Here is a 19,244-nt window from a genome sequence, read left to right as displayed (position 1 = left end):
CCGCTGTCTTCTGCCGCCTCCGTCAGTCTGTTAGTTTGAGTTATTGTGTGACTTTGGTGAATCTGAGTTAACCCTTTAAACACCAAAGTCACATAATAACAACAGAAAGCAGACTGCGAGGCAGCGGCCGTCCAGCAGCTCCCGTGTTCAGCGATGTGAAATCTCAGTTTTTCTCGGTGGAGTCCGGTCTGAAGAGATTACCTGTTCACCAGCTTCAGCTTGATATATAACGATAAAAGTGTCGGGCTTTTGGAAAGTTAGGCCACTTTCTTCCCCGAATCCTATGACTGAGTGTTCTGCGTATTTTTGTGTTTGTTTATTTTTTTGTTATAGATTTTCTTTTGCTTGGTTTCTTGTCTTTTATTTGTTTATTTACCTTTTTATTTTCTCACCTGCTCATTTGTCATCTTTGTCGTTGGTATACTGCATTTTTACTCGAATCTTTCAGATATGTTGTTTTTTTTACCTGATCCTTTTCTTTTGGAAACATGAAAAAAAGGCAGTGAGCGACTCAAATGTCCCGCAAAATGCAAGAAATTAGTAAAAGTTGTCAAAAAGAGAGATTGAGAGAATTATTTGTAAATTATCGGGCCTCGCCTCTCTCACCTGTCCTGTCTCTCTGTTACTGTCCTCTAAATAAAGAAAAAATGCCCCAAAAAATAATCTTTAAAAAAAGAAATGATCAAAAAAGCTACAAAAAACTAGGGAATAATTCAAAGAGAACTGCATTTATATTGATTCTATATTTAAAATGATGTTTTATACACATTACACTTATTTTCTTATTTTTCTTGCTATTTTGGGGCGTGATTTCCTGTAAAGTTGCACGAAACGTTCTGATGTAAATCAGGCCATTTTGCTCAGATTTCGAAGGGTTAATCGAACTTTCCTCAAGCTTCCTTTGAGCTTGTTTTGCTGCTGATGCTCAGATTTTCGGTTGTTTTTCTGAATGTGCTGATCTTCTGTGCGTAACACACTGAGTATGAAGAAGCCTTAAAAACTCTGAACTATCCCTTTAATGGAATCACGACAAAATGAGAATTTCACGAATCGTCGAATGACCACGGTGTGATGTAACACATTTCAGGCCATTAACAGCTGTTTTTTGGGTTTGATATGATGTCCAGGAATAATTTCAAAGCGCGTCATCTATCGTGTTTTTTCCTCCCACAGAACAACAGTCGGCCTCTGTGATGACGCCTGTGACCTCTCGACCTCTCGAGTGCATCGAAGATGAACGGGTCAGTCCGGTGAGTAATATCTGCAGCTTTTTTTCTATCACACAAACTCTTTTGACACTTTTTCACAACAGTTAATATTCAGACACAGAAACCCATCCACACCGTAAATGAGGCATAAACAACATTAAGAGATTTCCGTAAATGTTCCCTCCGTTTCCTCCGATGTCCGGTTTTGTTTTACCATCACGATGCTTTGGATGTTTTTTTTTAAAAAACAAAAAGCAGCAGCAAAGATATTTTTCGGTGAATGAATAAAAGTTTGAACATTCTCAGTGTAGCACCAGACAGAGTACAAAATAAGTCGAATTATGGGTTAAATAAAAACAAATCAGTGTATGAAAACAAACATAGAAAGATCCAGAAAGGCACTTAAGTGTGATGATATCCGACGACAGACACAGTAAAGGCTCTTCGAAATGAAAAGTGATTTTAAACCAAATCTTTTCTCAGTGACACACGAACCTCTCGATGAATATGACACAGATTTTCTCTCCCAGTGATCCCAGTATGTCCCAAATCATTTCTAACGGCGGCGTCATCTCCGCAGCCTCGTCAGACCAGCTGTAAAAGCGTCAGTTTGTCCTTTAAGTGCTGCGACACATTCGGTAAATGCAGCATCGGCAGCTTTATGAGTCCAGGAGGCAGACGTGTAAAAGCCGTGTGAACACAAACCTTTGGACACAATCGAGTTATACATTATTCATTTAGGTTAAATACTCATTTTATGTCCGTTTTATTATTTCTTTTGTTTATTTAACCAACTGATTTAGACTTTAAGTATTTATCAGTGGTTGAATAACGAAATACCTTCACTCAGGTGCTTGAATACAAATTTAACGTACTTGTACTTCAGTCTTTTCATCCCACTTTCTGCTTCGACTCTGCGACATTTATCCGCCCGATTTCAACATTAAAAGTAGACAAAATCCTCGGAGAGTTCGTAAAGTGGTCTCTTTAGTTCTAAATTAAACTCCCAACAGTGAAACCATCAGTCCAGTGATCAGTAGTTAATTGACAGACATCATTTTTTGTGTAAAAACATTTCATGGCTCCAGTCCTGCTTCACTTTTAAAGCTTTATTAGTAAAAATGTTGACAAGTTTGTTGTTGACAAAAGAAACTAGGCGTCGACGGATTCTCAGTCCGGCTGATTATTGAGGCCAATATTTGGCATTTTGCCGTTTATCTCTATTGGTGTTTTATTTTAATGATCGCCGATAAAATTAACTAAAAAGTGCAAAGAAACTGTCAGCATGAGAAGAACTTTTGCTTTCCAAAACCCCAGGAAGCTATTTTTTAATTTATTTTTTATTCAAATCCTCACTTGACTTCAAAAAAAAGTATATGAAAGTTTCAGTTTTGATTAAACATCTGCTAAAGACGAGTTTGTTCTATTCCAAAATCTAACTATTATTAGAGAGATTTAAATTTTTGATGTAAATGCGTATCGGCTCCAAATAACGTTTATCTGTCTCATTAACTGCTAATAATCGGTATCAGTATTGGCTCTAAAACAGTATCGGTCGACCCCTGAAAGAAACATTGTAAAGGTGTCACTGAGTTACTGCGACATTTCTCACTACTTTTACCTTTTTACAAATCAAACAAATAACGGAGAAAATAATTATCTCTTTGTGAAGAGAACGTTATGGAGTCGTTCTCTCAGACATCTGACTGCATCCAGTCAGTCTCTGTAGCAGGAGACTCCAATTTTGTCAACAGTGACGGACATTTAGGCTCGTGTATTGTTTTAAGAGACTTGAAAAAATGTGAATTGTCCTTTTTACGGGCGTGTTCATGTTTATTTGAGGTTCACACTGGGAGGAGAAAAGAGGCAGGTGCAGCTTGTTCCACAATGACGGAGATTCATTAAACATCAAACGATCACACACTTGACAAATGCACGTTTCTGTATTGTGTGCACACAGTTTTATGCATCTGGCCCCTGGACTTTTGCTGTTTTTTTTTAGGAATGAAAACCCAAAATGTTTAACCTTCTTTGTCTCTGACACTCTTTCTGTGACTTCAGATCTTCAAGGCGCGACTACAGTGATGACAGCTGGGCAAGGCCTTCTGGGTACGAGGTGGATGGCGGCTGAGCGGAACAACGTGACAGTAAGTTGAAGCTCTCCCTCTCTGCGGTGGTGGTCGTGTAAAGCCCGGGCTGGCTCCTGACCAGACAGCAGCGACTCCAAATCAACCGAAAGCAAACTTCAGACCAAGAAAAAAATAATCTGATGATTCTTCTGCTTCTTTTCGTATCTTTATTTGTTCCTGTTCAAGGTCATGTGATCAATCATGAAGAGCCTCTGATGTTTGGCTGAACAGAATCCGAACGTTTCGTCACCGAAGCCGTCTTCGTGTTGCTGCAGTGGTGAGTCTTCTTCCAGCTCTGTTTTTTCAAACTCGTCAGGAAACTTTGCCGTCCAAAATTGAAGGTTGTAGATTGTGGGTGCGATTCCCTCTGGATCCACTTGTGGTGGTGTTAAGGCGCTTGGAAAAAAGCGTCACCAGGTGGCGATTTACAGGCATTTCCATACAAACACACTGTAACACATAAATGGACAGAGTTTGGATCTTTATTTTGAGAGCATAAATTTATTTAAACATCAAATTAAGACAAGACTATTAGTATGTTGCTCAAAAACGTCATAGTATAATATGCCGCTCAACAATAATCAAAAATCATAAAAAAACGTCATAGCATGGTATCTCGCTTAAATATCATCAAAAACTTTAAACTTTAAAGCTACAAAGCGTTGTACATTATTGTATAGATTTCGTTCAAAATTAATCAAACAAAATGTGGAAATTATGGACAAAAACGTCATAATTTAGCATGTAAAAGAAATGTCCAAAAACAACATAGTACAATATGTTGAAAAACAACAAATTTTGACGCGTTATAATAGTGGCTGAAAATGGCATATAATAGCTTGTAAAGAGGTGTTATAAAAAGTTAGGTAAGAAAAAAACAACAACCGATGGCTAAGCATGCTGGATAAATGTCCAAAAAGGCCACAGTATAGTATGTCGAAAAATGGCAAATTTGGTCCGCTTCTAAAAATGGCTGAAAACCACATAGAATAGCTTGTAGAGGCGCGTTATAGTATACAAAGTGGAAACAAAGGCTAAAAAAGGCCAAAAACCTCATCATTTTGCATGTCGAAAAAAAATGGCCATGAAGGCAATAGTATAGTATGTCAAAAAATTGCAAATTTGGACCACTTCTAAAAATGGCTGAAAACCACATAGAATAGCTTGTAGAAACGCGTCATTGTATACAAAGTGGAAATAAAGGCCAAAAAAGGCCAAAAAAACCTCATAATTTTGCATGTCGAAAAAAATGGCCACGAAGGCAATAGTATAGTATGTCGAAAAAAGTCCAAATTTGACCGCTCTTAAAAATGGCTGCAAAACACATAGAATAGCTTGTAGAGGCGCGTTATAGTATAGAAAGTGGAAACAAAGGAACAAAAAGTCCAAAAACCTCATAATTTTGCATGTCCAAAAAAATGGCCACGAAGGCAATAGTATAGTATGTCGAAAAAAGTCCAAATTTGGACCGCTTCTAAAAATGGCTTAAAACCACATAGAATAGCTTGTAGAGACGCGTCATTGTATACAAAATGGAAATAAAGGCCAAAAAAGGCCAAAAACTTAATAATTTTGCATGTCGCAAAAAATGGCCACGAAGGCAATAGTATAGTATGTCGAAAAAAGTCAAATTTTGACCGCTCCTATAAATGGCTAAATACCACATAGAATAGCTTGTAGAGACGCCTTATAGTATACAAACTGGAAACAACGTCAAAAAAAGGACAAAAACCTCATAATTTAGCATGTCGAAAAAAGTGGCAATGAAAGCAATAGTATAGTATGTCAAAAAATGGCAAATTTGTACCGCTTCTAAAAATGGCTAAAAACCACATAGAATAGCTTGTAGAGACGCGTCATTGTATACAAAATGGAAATAAAGGCCAAAAAGGGACAAAAACTTAATAATTTAGCATGTCGAAAAAAATGGCCACGAAGGCAATAGTATAGTATGTCGAAAAATGGCAAATTTGGTCCGCTTCTAAAAATGGCTGAAAACCACATAGAATAGCTTGTAGAGGCGCGTTATAGTATACAAAGTGGAAACAAAGGCAAAAAAAGGATTAAAACCTCATAATTTAGCATGTCAAAAAAAAATGGCCACGAAGGCAATAGTATAGTATGTCAAAAAAAGTCCAAATTTGACCACTCTTAAAAATGGCTGAAAAACACATAGAATAGCTTGTAGGGACGCATTATAGTATACAAAGTGGAAACAAAGGAACAAAAAGTCCCAAAACCTGATAATTTAGCAAGTCAAAAAAATTGCCCCAAAAGGCAATAGTATAGTATGTCGAAAAATGGCAAATTTGGACCGCTTCTAAAAATGGCTAAAAACCACATAGAATAGCTTGTAGAAACGCGTCATTGTATACAAAGTGGAAATAAAGGCCAATAAAAGGCCAAAAACCTAATAATTTGGCATGTCAAAAAAAATGGCCACGAAGGCAATAGTATAGTATGTCGAAAAAAGTCAAATTTTGACCGCTCCTAAAAATGGCTGAAAACCACATAGAATAGCTTGTAGAGGCGCGTTATAGTATACAAAGTGGAAATTAAGGCCAAAAAAGGCAAAAAACCTCATAATTTAGCATGTCCAAAAAAATGGCCACGAAGGCAATAGTATAGTATGTCGAAAAATGGCAAATTTGACCGCTCTTAAAAATGGCTGAAAAACACATAGAATAGCTTGTAGAGACGCGTCATTGTAAACAAAGTGGAAACAAAGGAACAAAAAGTCAAAAAAACCTAATAATTTAGCAAGTTAAAAAAATTGCCCCAAAAGGCAATAGTATAGTATGTCGAAAAATGGCAAATTTGGGCCGCTTCTAAAAATGGCTAAAAACCACATAGAACAGCTTGTAGAGACGTGTTATAGTATACAAAGTGGAAACAAAGGCAAAAAAAGGACAAAAACCTCATAATTTAGCATGTCAAAAAAAATGGCCACGAAGGCAATAGTATAGTATGTCGAAAAATGGCAAATTTGGACCGCTTCTAAAAATGGCTAAAAACCACATAGAATAGCTTGTAGAGACGCGTCATTGTATACAAAATGGAAATAAAGGCCAAAAAAGGACAAAAACTTAATAATTTAGCATGTCGAAAAAAATGGCCACGAAGGCAATAGTATAGTATGTCGAAAAATGGCAAATTTGGACCGCTTCTAAAAATGGCTAAAAACCACATAGAACAGCTTGTAGAGGCGCGTTATAGTATACAAAGTGGAAACAAAGGCAAAAAAAGGACAAAAACCTCATAATTTAGCATGTCAAACAAAATGGCCACGAAGGCAATAGTATAGTATGTCAAAAAAAGTCCAAATTTGACCACTCTTAAAAATGGCTGAAAAACACATAGAATAGCTTGTAGAGACGCATTATAGTATACAAAGTGGAAACAAAGGAACAAAAAGTCCAAAAACCTCATAATTTAGCAAGTCAAAAAAATTGCCCCAAAAGGCAATAGTATAGTATGTCGAAAAATGGCAAATTTGGACCGCTTCTAAAAATGGCTAAAAACCACATAGAATAGCTTGTAGAAACGCGTCATTGTATACAAAGTGGAAATAAAGGCCAATAAAAGGCCAAAAACCTAATAATTTGGCATGTCAAAAAAAATGGCCACGAAGGCAATAGTATAGTATGTCGAAAAAAGTCAAATTTTGACTGCTCCTAAAAATGGCTGAAAACCACATAGAATAGCTTGTAGAGGCGCGTTATAGTATACAAAGTGGAAATTAAGGCCAAAAAAGGCAAAAAACCTCATAATTTTGCATGTCGAAAAAAATGGCCATGAAGGCAATAGTATAGTATGTCGAAAAAAGTCAAATTTTGACCGCTCCTAAAAATGGCTGAAAACCACATAGAATAGCTTGTAGAGACGCGTTATAGTATACAAAGTGGAAATAAAGGCCAAAAAAGGCCAAAAACCTCATAATTTAGCATGTCCAAAAAAATGGCCACGAAGGCAATAGTATAGTATGTCGAAAAATGGCAAATTTGACCGCTCTTAAAAATGGCTGAAAAACACATAGAATAGCTTGTAGAAACGCGTCATTGTAAACAAAGTGGAAACAAAGGAACAAAAAGTAAAAAAAACCTAATAATTTAGCAAGTTAAAAAAATTGCCCCAAAAGGCAATAGTATAGTATGTCGAAAAATGGCAAATTTGGGCCGCTTCTAAAAATGGCTAAAAACCACATAGAACAGCTTGTAGAGACGTGTTATAGTATACAAAGTGGAAACAAAGGCAAAAAAGGACAAAACCTCATAATTTAGCATGTCAAAAAAATGGCCACGAAGAAAATAGAATAGTATGTCGAAAAATGGCAAATTTGGACCGCTTCTAAAAATGGCTAAAAACCACATAGAATAGCTTGTAGAGACGCGTCATTGTATACAAAATGGAAATAAAGGCCAAAAAAGGACAAAAACTTAATAATTTAGCATGTCGAAAAAAATGGCCACGAAGGCAATAGTATAGTATGTCGAAAAATGGCAAATTTGGACCGCTTCTAAAATGGCTAAAAACCACATAGAACAGCTTGTAGAGGCGCGTTATAGTATACAAAGTGGAAACAAAGGCAAAAAAAGGACAAAAACCTCATAATTTAGCATGTCAAACAAAATGGCCACGAAGGCAATAGTATAGTATGTCAAAAAAAGTCCAAATTTGACCACTCTTAAAAATGGCTGAAAAACACATAGAATAGCTTGTAGAGACGCATTATAGTATACAAAGTGGAAACAAAGGAACAAAAAGTCCAAAAACCTCATAATTTAGCAAGTCAAAAAAATTGCCCCAAAAGGCAATAGTATAGTATGTCGAAAAATGGCAAATTTGGACCGCTTCTAAAAATGGCTAAAAACCACATAGAATAGCTTGTAGAAACGCGTCATTGTATACAAAGTGGAAATAAAGGCCAATAAAAGGCCAAAAACCTAATAATTTGGCATGTCAAAAAAAATGGCCACGAAGGCAATAGTATAGTATGTCGAAAAAAGTCAAATTTTGACTGCTCCTAAAAATGGCTGAAAACCACATAGAATAGCTTGTAGAGGCGCGTTATAGTATACAAAGTGGAAATTAAGGCCAAAAAAGGCAAAAAACCTCATAATTTTGCATGTCGAAAAAAATGGCCATGAAGGCAATAGTATAGTATGTCGAAAAAAGTCAAATTTTGACCGCTCCTAAAAATGGCTGAAAACCACATAGAATAGCTTGTAGAGACGCGTTATAGTATACAAAGTGGAAATAAAGGCCAAAAAAGGCCAAAAACCTCATAATTTAGCATGTCCAAAAAAATGGCCACGAAGGCAATAGTATAGTATGTCGAAAAATGGCAAATTTGACCGCTCTTAAAAATGGCTGAAAAACACATAGAATAGCTTGTAGAGACGCGTCATTGTAAACAAAGTGGAAACAAAGGAACAAAAAGTAAAAAAAACCTAATAATTTAGCAAGTTAAAAAAATTGCCCCAAAAGGCAATAGTATAGTATGTCGAAAAATGGCAAATTTGGGCCGCTTCTAAAAATGGCTAAAAACCACATAGAACAGCTTGTAGAGACGTGTTATAGTATACAAAGTGGAAACAAAGGCAAAAAAAGGACAAAAACCTCATAATTTAGCATGTCAAAAAAAATGGCCACGAAGGCAATAGTATAGTATGTCGAAAAATGGCAAATTTGGACCGCTTCTAAAAATGGCTAAAAACCACATAGAATAGCTTGTAGAGACGCGTCATTGTATACAAAATGGAAATAAAGGCCAAAAAAGGACAAAAACTTAATAATTTAGCATGTCGAAAAAAATGGCCACGAAGGCAATAGTATAGTATGTCGAAAAATGGCAAATTTGGACCGCTTCTAAAAATGGCTAAAAACCACATAGAACAGCTTGTAGAGGCGCGTTATAGTATACAAAGTGGAAACAAAGGCAAAAAAAGGACAAAAACCTCATAATTTAGCATGTCAAAAAAAAATGGCCACGAAGGCAATAGTATAGTATGTCAAAAAAAGTCCAAATTTGACCACTCTTAAAAATGGCTGAAAAACAAATAGAATAGCTTGTAGAGACGCATTATAGTATACAAAGTGGAAACAAAGGAACAAAAAGTCCAAAAACCTAATAATTTAGCAAGTCAAAAAAATTGCCCCAAAAGGCAATAGTATAGTATGTCGAAAAATGGCAAATTTGGACCGCTTCTAAAAATGGCTAAAAACCACATAGAATAGCTTTTAGAAACGCGTCATTGTATACAAAGCGGAAATTAAGGCCAAAAAAGGCAAAAAACCTCATCATTTTGCATGTCGAAAAAAATGGCCACGAAGGCAATAGTATAGTATGTCGAAAAAAGTCAAATTTTGACCGCTCCTAAAAATGGCTGAAAACCACATAGAATAGCTTGTAGAGACGCGTTATAGTATACAAAGTGGAAATTAAGGCCAAAAAAGGCCAAAAACCTCATAATTTTGCATGTCGAAAAAAATGGCCACGAAGGCAATAGTATAGTATGTCGAAAAAAGTCAAATTTGGTCCGCTTCTAAAAATGGCTAAAAACCACATAGAATAGCTTGTAGAAACGCGTCATTGTATACAAAGTGGAAATAAAGGCCAATAAAAGGCCAAAAACCTAATAATTTGGCATGTCAAAAAAAATGGCCACGAAGGCAATAGTATAGTATGTCGAAAAAAGTCAAATTTTGACTGCTCCTAAAAATGGCTGAAAACCACATAGAATAGCTTGTAGAGGCGCGTTATAGTATACAAAGTGGAAATTAAGGCCAAAAAAGGCAAAAAACCTCATAATTTTGCATGTCGAAAAAAATGGCCATGAAGGCAATAGTATAGTATGTCGAAAAAAGTCAAATTTTGACCGCTCCTAAAAATGGCTGAAAACCACATAGAATAGCTTGTAGAGACGCGTTATAGTATACAAAGTGGAAATTAAGGCCAAAAAAGGCAAAAAACCTCATAATTTTGCATGTCGAAAAAAATGGCCATGAAGGCAATAGTATAGTATGTCGAAAAAAGTCAAATTTTGACCGCTCCTAAAAATGGCTGAAAACCACATAGAATAGCTTGTAGAGACGCGTTATAGTATACAAAGTGGAAATTAAGGCCAAAAAAGGCAAAAAACCTCATAATTTAGCATGTCGAAAAAAATGGCCACGAAGGCAATAGTATAGTATGTCGAAAAATGGCAAATTTGACCGCTCTTAAAAATGGCTGAAAAACACATAGAATAGCTTGTAGAGACGCGTCATTGTAAACAAAGTGGAAACAAAGGAACAAAAAGTCAAAAAAACCTAATAATTTAGCAAGTTAAAAAAATTGCCCCAAAAGGCAATAGTATAGTATGTCGAAAAATGGCAAATTTGGGCCGCTTCTAAAAATGGCTAAAAACCACATAGAACAGCTTGTAGAGACGTGTTATAGTATACAAAGTGGAAACAAAGGCAAAAAAAGGACAAAAACCTCATAATTTAGCATGTCAAAAAAAATGGCCACGAAGGCAATAGTATAGTATGTCGAAAAATGGCAAATTTGGACCGCTTCTAAAAATGGCTAAAAACCACATAGAATAGCTTGTAGGGACGCGTCATTGTATACAAAATGGAAATAAAGGCCAAAAAAGGACAAAAACTTAATAATTTAGCATGTCGAAAAAAATGGCCACGAAGGCAATAGTATAGTATGTCGAAAAATGGCAAATTTGGACCGCTTCTAAAAATGGCTAAAAACCACATAGAACAGCTTGTAGAGGCGCGTTATAGTATACAAAGTGGAAACAAAGGCAAAAAAAGGACAAAAACCTCATAATTTAGCATGTCAAAAAAAATGGCCACGAAGGCAATAGTATAGTATGTCAAAAAAAGTCCAAATTTGACCACTCTTAAAAATGGCTGAAAAACACATAGAATAGCTTGTAGAGACGCATTATAGTATACAAAGTGGAAACAAAGGAACAAAAAGTCCAAAAACCTCATAATTTAGCAAGTCAAAAAAATTGCCCCAAAAGGCAATAGTATAGTATGTCGAAAAATGGCAAATTTGGACCGCTTCTAAAAATGGCTAAAAACCACATAGAATAGCTTTTAGAAACGCGTCATTGTATACAAAGCGGAAATTAAGGCCAAAAAAGGCAAAAAACCTCATAATTTTGCATGTCGAAAAAAATGGCCACGAAGGCAATAGTATAGTATGTCGAAAAAAGTCAAATTTTGACCGCTCCTAAAAATGGCTGAAAACCACATAGAATAGCTTGTAGAGGCGCGTTATAGTATACAAAGTGGAAATTAAGGCCAAAAAAGGCCAAAAACCTCATAATTTTGCATGTCGAAAAAAATGGCCATGAAGGCAATAGTATAGTATGTCGAAAAAAGTCAAATTTGGTCCGCTTCTAAAAATGGCTAAAAACCACATAGAACAGCTTGTAGACACGCGTTATAGTATACAAAGTGGAAACAAAGGCAAAAAAAGGACAAAAACCTCATAATTTTGCATGTCGAAAAAAATGGCCACGAAGGCAATAGTATAGTATGTCGAAAAATGGCAAATTTGGTCCGCTTCTAAAAATGGCTAAAAACCACATAGAACAGCTTGTAGAGACGTGTTATAGTATACAAAGTGGAAACAAAGGCAAAAAAAGGACAAAAACCTCATAATTTAGCATGTCAAAAAAAATGGCCACGAAGGCAATAGTATAGTATGTCGAAAAAAGTCAAATTTGGTCCGCTTCTAAAAATGGCTGAAAACCACATAGAATAGCTTGTAGAGGCGCGTTATAGTATACAAAGTGGAAATTAAGGCCAAAAAAGGCAAAAAACCTCATAATTTTGCATGTCGAAAAAAATGGCCATGAAGGCAATAGTATAGTATGTCGAAAAAAGTCAAATTTTGACCGCTCCTAAAAATGGCTGAAAACCACATAGAATAGCTTGTAGAGACGCGTTATAGTATACAAAGTGGAAATTAAGGCCAAAAAAGGCAAAAAACCTCATAATTTAGCATGTCCAAAAAAATGGCCACGAAGGCAATAGTATAGTATGTCGAAAAATGGCAAATTTGACCGCTCTTAAAAATGGCTGAAAAACACATAGAATAGCTTGTAGAGACGCGTCATTGTAAACAAAGTGGAAACAAAGGAACAAAAAGTCAAAAAAACCTAATAATTTAGCAAGTTAAAAAAATTGCCCCAAAAGGCAATAGTATAGTATGTCGAAAAATGGCAAATTTGGGCCGCTTCTAAAAATGGCTAAAAACCACATAGAACAGCTTGTAGAGACGTGTTATAGTATACAAAGTGGAAACAAAGGCAAAAAAAGGACAAAAACCTCATAATTTAGCATGTCGAAAAAAATGGCCACGAAGGCAATAGTATAGTATGTCGAAAAATGGCAAATTTGGACCGCTTCTAAAAATGGCTAAAAACCACATAGAGCAGCTTGTAGAGGCGCGTTATAGTATACAAAGTGGAAACAAAGGCAAAAAAAGGATTAAAACCTCATAATTTAGCATGTCAAAAAAAAATGGCCACGAAGGCAATAGTATAGGATGTCAAAAAAAGTCCAAATTTGACCGCTCTTAAAAATGGCTGAAAAACACATAGAATAGCTTGTAGAGACGCATTATAGTATACAAAGTGGAAACAAAGGAACAAAAAGTCCAAAAACCTAATAATTTAGCAAGTCAAAAAAATTGCCCCAAAAGGCAATAGTATAGTATGTCGAAAAATGGCGAATTTGGACCGCTTCTAAAAATGGCTAAAAACCACATAGAATAGCTTTTAGAAACGCGTCATTGTATACAAAGCGGAAATTAAGGCCAAAAAAGGCAAAAAACCTCATAATTTTGCATGTCGAAAAAAATGGCCACGAAGGCAATAGTATAGTATGTCGAAAAAAGTCAAATTTGGTCCGCTTCTAAAAATGGCTGAAAACCACATAGAATAGCTTGTAGAGGCGCGTTATAGTATACAAAGTGGAAATTAAGGCCAAAAAAGGCAAAAAACCTCATAATTTTGCATGTCGAAAAAAATGGCCATGAAGGCAATAGTATAGTATGTCAAAAAAAGTCAAATTTTGACTGCTCCTAAAAATGGCTGAAAACCACATAGAATAGCTTGTAGAGACGCGTTATAGTATACAAAGTGGAAATTAAGGCCAAAAAAGGCAAAAAACCTCATAATTTAGCATGTCGAAAAAAATGGCCACGAAGGCAATAGTATAGTATGTCAAAAAATGGAAAATTTGGACCACTTCTAAAAATGGCTGAAAACCACATAGAAGAGCTTGTAGAAACGCGTCATTGTATACAAAATGGAAATAAAGGCCAAAAAAGGACAAAAACTTAATAATTTTGCATGTCGCAAAAATGGCCATGAAGGCAATAGTATAGTATGTCGAAAAAAGTCAAATTTGGTCCGCTCCTAAAAATGGCTGAAAACCACATAGAATAGCTTGTAGAGACGTGTTATAGTATACAAAGTGGAAACAAGGGCAAAAAAAGGACAAAAACCTCATAATTTTGCATGTCGAAAAAAATGGCCACGAAGGCAATAGTATAGTATGTCGAAAAAAGTCAAATTTGGTCCGCTCCTAAAAATGGCTGAAAACCACATAGAATAGCTTGTAGAGACGTGTTATAGTATACAAAGTGGAAACAAGGGCAAAAAAAGGACAAAAACCTCATAATTTTGCATGTCGAAAAAAATGGCCACGAAGGCAATAGTATAGTATGTCGAAAAAAGTCCAAATTTGACCGCTCTTAAAAATGGTTGAAAAACACATAGAATAGCTTGTAGAGGCGCGTTATAGTATACAAAGTGGAAATAAAGGCCAAAAAAGGCCAAAAACCTCATCATTTTGCATGTCAAAAAAAATGGCCACGAAGGCAATAGTATAGTATGTCGAAAAAAGTCAAATTTTGACCGCTTCTAAAAATGGCTGAAAACCACATAGGATAGCTTGTAGAGGCGCGTTATAGTATACAAAGTGGAAACAAAGGCTAAAAAAGGCCAAAAACCTCATCATTTTGCATGTCGAAAAAAATGGCCACGAAGGCAATAGTATAGTATGTCGAAAAATGGCAAATTTGGTCCGCTCCTAAAAATGGCTGAAAACCACATAGAATAGCTTGTAGAGGCGCGTTATACTATACAAAGTGGAAATAAAGGCCAAAAAAGGCCAAAAACCTCATCATTTTGCATGTCGAAAAAAATGGCCACGAAGGCAATAGTATAGTATGTCGAAAAAAGTCAAATTTGGTCCGCTTCTAAAAATGGCCGAAAACCACATAGAATAGCTTGTAGAAACGCGTCATTGTATACAAAGTGGAAATAAAGGCCAATAAAAGGCCAAAAACCTAATAATTTGGCATGTCAAAAAAAATGGCCACGAAGGCAATAGTATAGTATGTCGAAAAAAGTCAAATTTTGACCGCTTCTAAAAATGGCTGAAAACCACATAGGATAGCTTGTAGAGGCGCGTTATAGTATACAAAGTGGAAACAAAGGAACAAAAAGTCCAAAAACCTAATAATTTAGCAAGTCAAAAAAATTGCCCCAAAAGGCAATAGTATAGTATGTCGAAAAATGGCGAATTTGGACCGCTTCTAAAAATGGCTAAAAACCACATAGAATAGCTTTTAGAAACGCGTCATTGTATACAAAGCGGAAATTAAGGCCAAAAAAGGCAAAAAACCTCATAATTTTGCATGTCGAAAAAAATGGCCACGAAGGCAATAGTATAGTATGTCGAAAAAAGTCAAATTTGGTCCGCTTCTAAAAATGGCTGAAAACCACATAGAATAGCTTGTAGAGGCGCGTTATAGTATACAAAGTGGAAATTAAGGCCAAAAAAGGCAAAAAACCTCATAATTTTGCATGTCGAAAAAAATGGCCATGAAGGCAATAGTATAGTATGTCAAAAAAAGTCAAATTTTGACTGCTCCTAAAAATGGCTGAAAACCACATAGAATAGCTTGTAGAGACGCGTTATAGTATACAAAGTGGAAATTAAGGCCAAAAAAGGCAAAAAACCTCATAATTTAGCATGTCGAAAAAAATGGCCACGAAGGCAATAGTATAGTATGTCAAAAAATGGAAAATTTGGACCACTTCTAAAAATGGCTGAAAACCACATAGAAGAGCTTGTAGAAACGCGTCATTGTATACAAAATGGAAATAAAGGCCAAAAAAGGACAAAAACTTAATAATTTTGCATGTCGCAAAAATGGCCATGAAGGCAATAGTATAGTATGTCGAAAAAAGTCAAATTTGGTCCGCTCCTAAAAATGGCTGAAAACCACATAGAATAGCTTGTAGAGACGTGTTATAGTATACAAAGTGGAAACAAGGGCAAAAAAAGGACAAAAACCTCATAATTTTGCATGTCGAAAAAAATGGCCCCGAAGGCAATAGTATAGTATGTCGAAAAAAGTCAAATTTGGTCCGCTCCTAAAAATGGCTGAAAACCACATAGAATAGCTTGTAGAGACGTGTTATAGTATACAAAGTGGAAACAAGGGCAAAAAAAGGACAAAAACCTCATAATTTTGCATGTCGAAAAAAATGGCCACGAAGGCAATAGTATAGTATGTCGAAAAAAGTCCAAATTTGACCGCTCTTAAAAATGGTTGAAAAACACATAGAATAGCTTGTAGAGGCGCGTTATAGTATACAAAGTGGAAATAAAGGCCAAAAAAGGCCAAAAACCTCATCATTTTGCATGTCGAAAAAAATGGCCACGAATGCAATAGTATAGTATGTCGAAAAAAGTCAAATTTGGTCCGCTTCTAAAAATGGCTAAAAACCACATAGAATAGCTTGTAGAGACGTGTTATAGTATACAAAGTGGAAACAAAGGCAAAAAAAGGACAAAAACCTCATAATTTTGCATGTTGAAAAAAATGGCCACGAAGGCAATAGTATAGTATGTCGAAAAAAGTCCAAATTTGACCGCTCCTAAAAATGGCTAAAAACCACATAGAATAGCTTGTAGAGGCACGTTATAGTATACAAACTGGAAACAACGGCAAAAAAAGGAGAAAAACCTCATAATTTTGCATGTCGAAAAAAATGGCCACGAAGGCAATAGTATAGTATGTCGAAAAAAGTCAAATTTGGTCCGCTTCTAAAAATGGCTAAAAACCACATAGAATAGCTTGTAGAGACGTGTTATAGTATACAAAGTGGAAATAAAGGCCAAAAAAGGCCAAAAACCTCATCATTTTGCATGTCGAAAAAAATGGCCACAAAGGCAATAGTATAGTATGTCGAAAAATGTCAAATTTTGACCGCTCCTAAAAATGGCTGAAAACCACATAGAATAGCTTGTAGAAACGCGTCATTGTATACAAAGTGGAAATAAAGGCCAATAAAAGGCCAAAAACCTAATAATTTGGCATGTCAAAAAAAATGGCCACGAAGGCAATAGTATAGTATGTCGAAAAAAGTCAAATTTTGACCGCTTCTAAAAATGGCTGAAAACCACATAGGATAGCTTGTAGAGGCGCGTTATAGTATACAAAGTGGAAACAAAGGCTAAAAAAGGCCAAAAACCTCATCATTTTGCATGTCGAAAAAAATGGCCACGAAGGCAATAGTATAGTATGTCGAAAAAAGTCAAATTTGGTCCGCTCCTAAAAATGGCTGAAAACCACATAGAATAGCTTGTAGAGGCGCGTTATACTATACAAAGTGGAAATAAAGGCCAAAAAAGGCCAAAAACCTCATCATTTTGCATGTCGAAAAAAATGGCCACGAAGGCAATAGTATAGTATGTCGAAAAAAGTCAAATTTGGTCCGCTTCTAAAAATGGCCGAAAACCACATAGAATAGCTTGTAGAAACGCGTCATTGTATACAAAGTGGAAATAAAGGCCAATAAAAGGCCAAAAACCTAATAATTTGGCATGTCAAAAAAAATGGCCACGAAGGCAATAGTATAGTATGTCGAAAAATGGCAAATTTTGACGTGTCTTAAATGTTAAAGTGATTTCATGTTGTGTTTCAGGTCAACAGTTCTACCTGCAGTCGTCTCCTCCTGTGCTGATCACAAATTTGTCCTCCTGGGAAAAGCGGATGTTGGTCACGTGAGCCGAGTGGCCGAGGTAGCGCTTGTGTTTGGCCTGCGGACACAAAAATAAAGAGCGACCGGAAACGTTGAAGAGACGATCACTGAGTGTTTGACATAAGAACTGACTCGTATATTCATCACTGCAGTTTAATGTATAAAGACAAGATGGCTAACCGTTCTGTGTGTTTGTGTATTTCAATGTCCTTTTGATAAAAATTAAGGATAAACAAAGAAAAGGATGCTCATGTTTTTTTCAATAATGAATGGAGAACCCGGAGAATGTGTCTAACATTGATTCATTAGATATGGAAGAAAACATGTATTTTGTTTTTAATGCTTTTGTCAGCAGGATTATGGTGATAGTTCATCTACACCCTAATGCTGACACGTTTTGGATACCTGAAATAAAAATGTAGGTGACTCACAAACTTTTCTGGGCAGGGGAAGTCAAACAACTTGATGAGTCCGAAGTCGTCGCCGGTGACGACATTCAGGCCAGCGTGGGACACACAGGCACAGTTAACTTCTGCTTTGTCTGCATTTCGCGGCCATATCCCCAAAACTTCATCTCCCAGGATGCTGAGGGGGGAGAATAAAAGAGCATGCAAAGAAAGCTCGAACATTTTGGGATTTTTTTGATATTACAATGACGCGCCTCTACAAGCTATTCTATGTGGTTTTCAGCCATTTTTAGAAGCGGACCAAATTTGCCATTTTTCGACATACTATACTATTGCCTTCGTGGCCATTTTTTTCGACATGCAAAATGATGAGGTTTTTGGCCTTTATTGGCCTTTATTTCCACTTTGTATACTATAACGCGCCTCTACAAGCTATTCTATGTGGTTTTCAGCCATTTTTAGGAGCGGACCAAATTTGACTTTTTTCGACATACTATACTATTGCCTTCGTGGCCATTTTTTTCGACATGCAAAATTATGAGGTTTTTGGCCTTTTTTGGCCTTTATTTCCAATTTGTATACTATAACGCGCCTCTACAAGCTATTCTATGTGGTTTTCAGCCATTTTTAGAAGCGGACCAAATTTGCCATTTTTCGACATACTATACTATTGCCTTCGTGGCCATTTTTTTCAACATGCAAAATTATGAGGTTTTTGGCCTTTTTTGGCCTTTGTTTCCACTTTGTATACTATAATGCGTCTTTACAAGCTATTCTATGTGGTTTTCAGCCATTTTTAGAAGCGGACCAAATTTGACTTTTTTCGACATACTATACTATTGCCTTCGTGGCCATTTTTTTCAACATGCAAAATTATGAGGTTTTTGGCCTTTTTTAGCCTTTGTTTCCACTTTGTATACTATAACGCGCCTCTACAAGCTATTCTATGTGGTTTTCAGCCATTTTTAGAAGCGGTCAAAATTTGCCATTTTTCGACATACTATACTATTGCCTTCGTGGCCATTTTTTTCGACATGCAAAATTATGAGGTTTTTGGCCTTTATTGGCCTTTATTTCCACTTTGTATACTATAACGCGCCTCTACAAGCTATTCTATGTGGTTTTCAGCCATTTTTAGGAGCGGACCAAATTTGACTTTTTTCGACATACTATACTATTGCCTTCATGGCCATTTTTTTTCGACATGCAAAATGATGAGGTTTTTGGCCTTTTTTAGCCTTTGTTTCCACTTTGTATACTATAACGCGCCTCTACAAGCTATTCTATGTGGTTTTCAGCCATTTTTAGAAGCGGACCAAATTTGACATTTTTCGACATACTATACTATTGCCTTCGTGGCCATTTTTTTCGACATGCAAAATTATGAGGTTTTTGGCCTTTTTTGGCCTTTATTTCCACTTTGTA

At 36.1% G+C, this 19,244-nt stretch overlaps 1 protein-coding gene across 4 annotated transcripts in view; it reads right to left on the bottom strand.

The window, feature by feature from the left end:
- Window positions 1–1,195: 1,195 nt before the first annotated feature.
- Window positions 1,196–19,244, bottom strand: part of LOC121954837 (echinoderm microtubule-associated protein-like 6) — a 123,784-nt gene continuing 105,735 nt past the window's right edge. For all 4 annotated transcript variants that reach the window (XM_088086530.1, XM_088086532.1, XM_088086531.1 and 1 more), the window contains 3 exons: window positions 17,844–17,997; window positions 17,370–17,470; window positions 1,196–3,787 (listed from right to left, as the gene is read on the bottom strand). In XM_088086530.1, the coding sequence (XP_087942656.1) occupies window positions 3,763–3,787; window positions 17,370–17,470; window positions 17,844–17,997 (280 nt within the window). In that variant the 3' untranslated portion in view covers window positions 1,196–3,762. The remainder of the gene's footprint in view (window positions 3,788–17,369; window positions 17,471–17,843; window positions 17,998–19,244) is intronic.

The sequence above is a fragment of the Plectropomus leopardus genome, chromosome 13 (assembly GCF_026936395.1).
Source record: "Plectropomus leopardus strain MGB_pleo_1.0 chromosome 13, ASM2693639v1, whole genome shotgun sequence".
Classification (NCBI taxonomy): domain Eukaryota; kingdom Metazoa; phylum Chordata; class Actinopteri; order Perciformes; family Serranidae; genus Plectropomus; species Plectropomus leopardus.
Note: the sequence above shows the minus strand (reverse complement) of the source record. Positions and strands in the feature narration are given on the sequence as shown.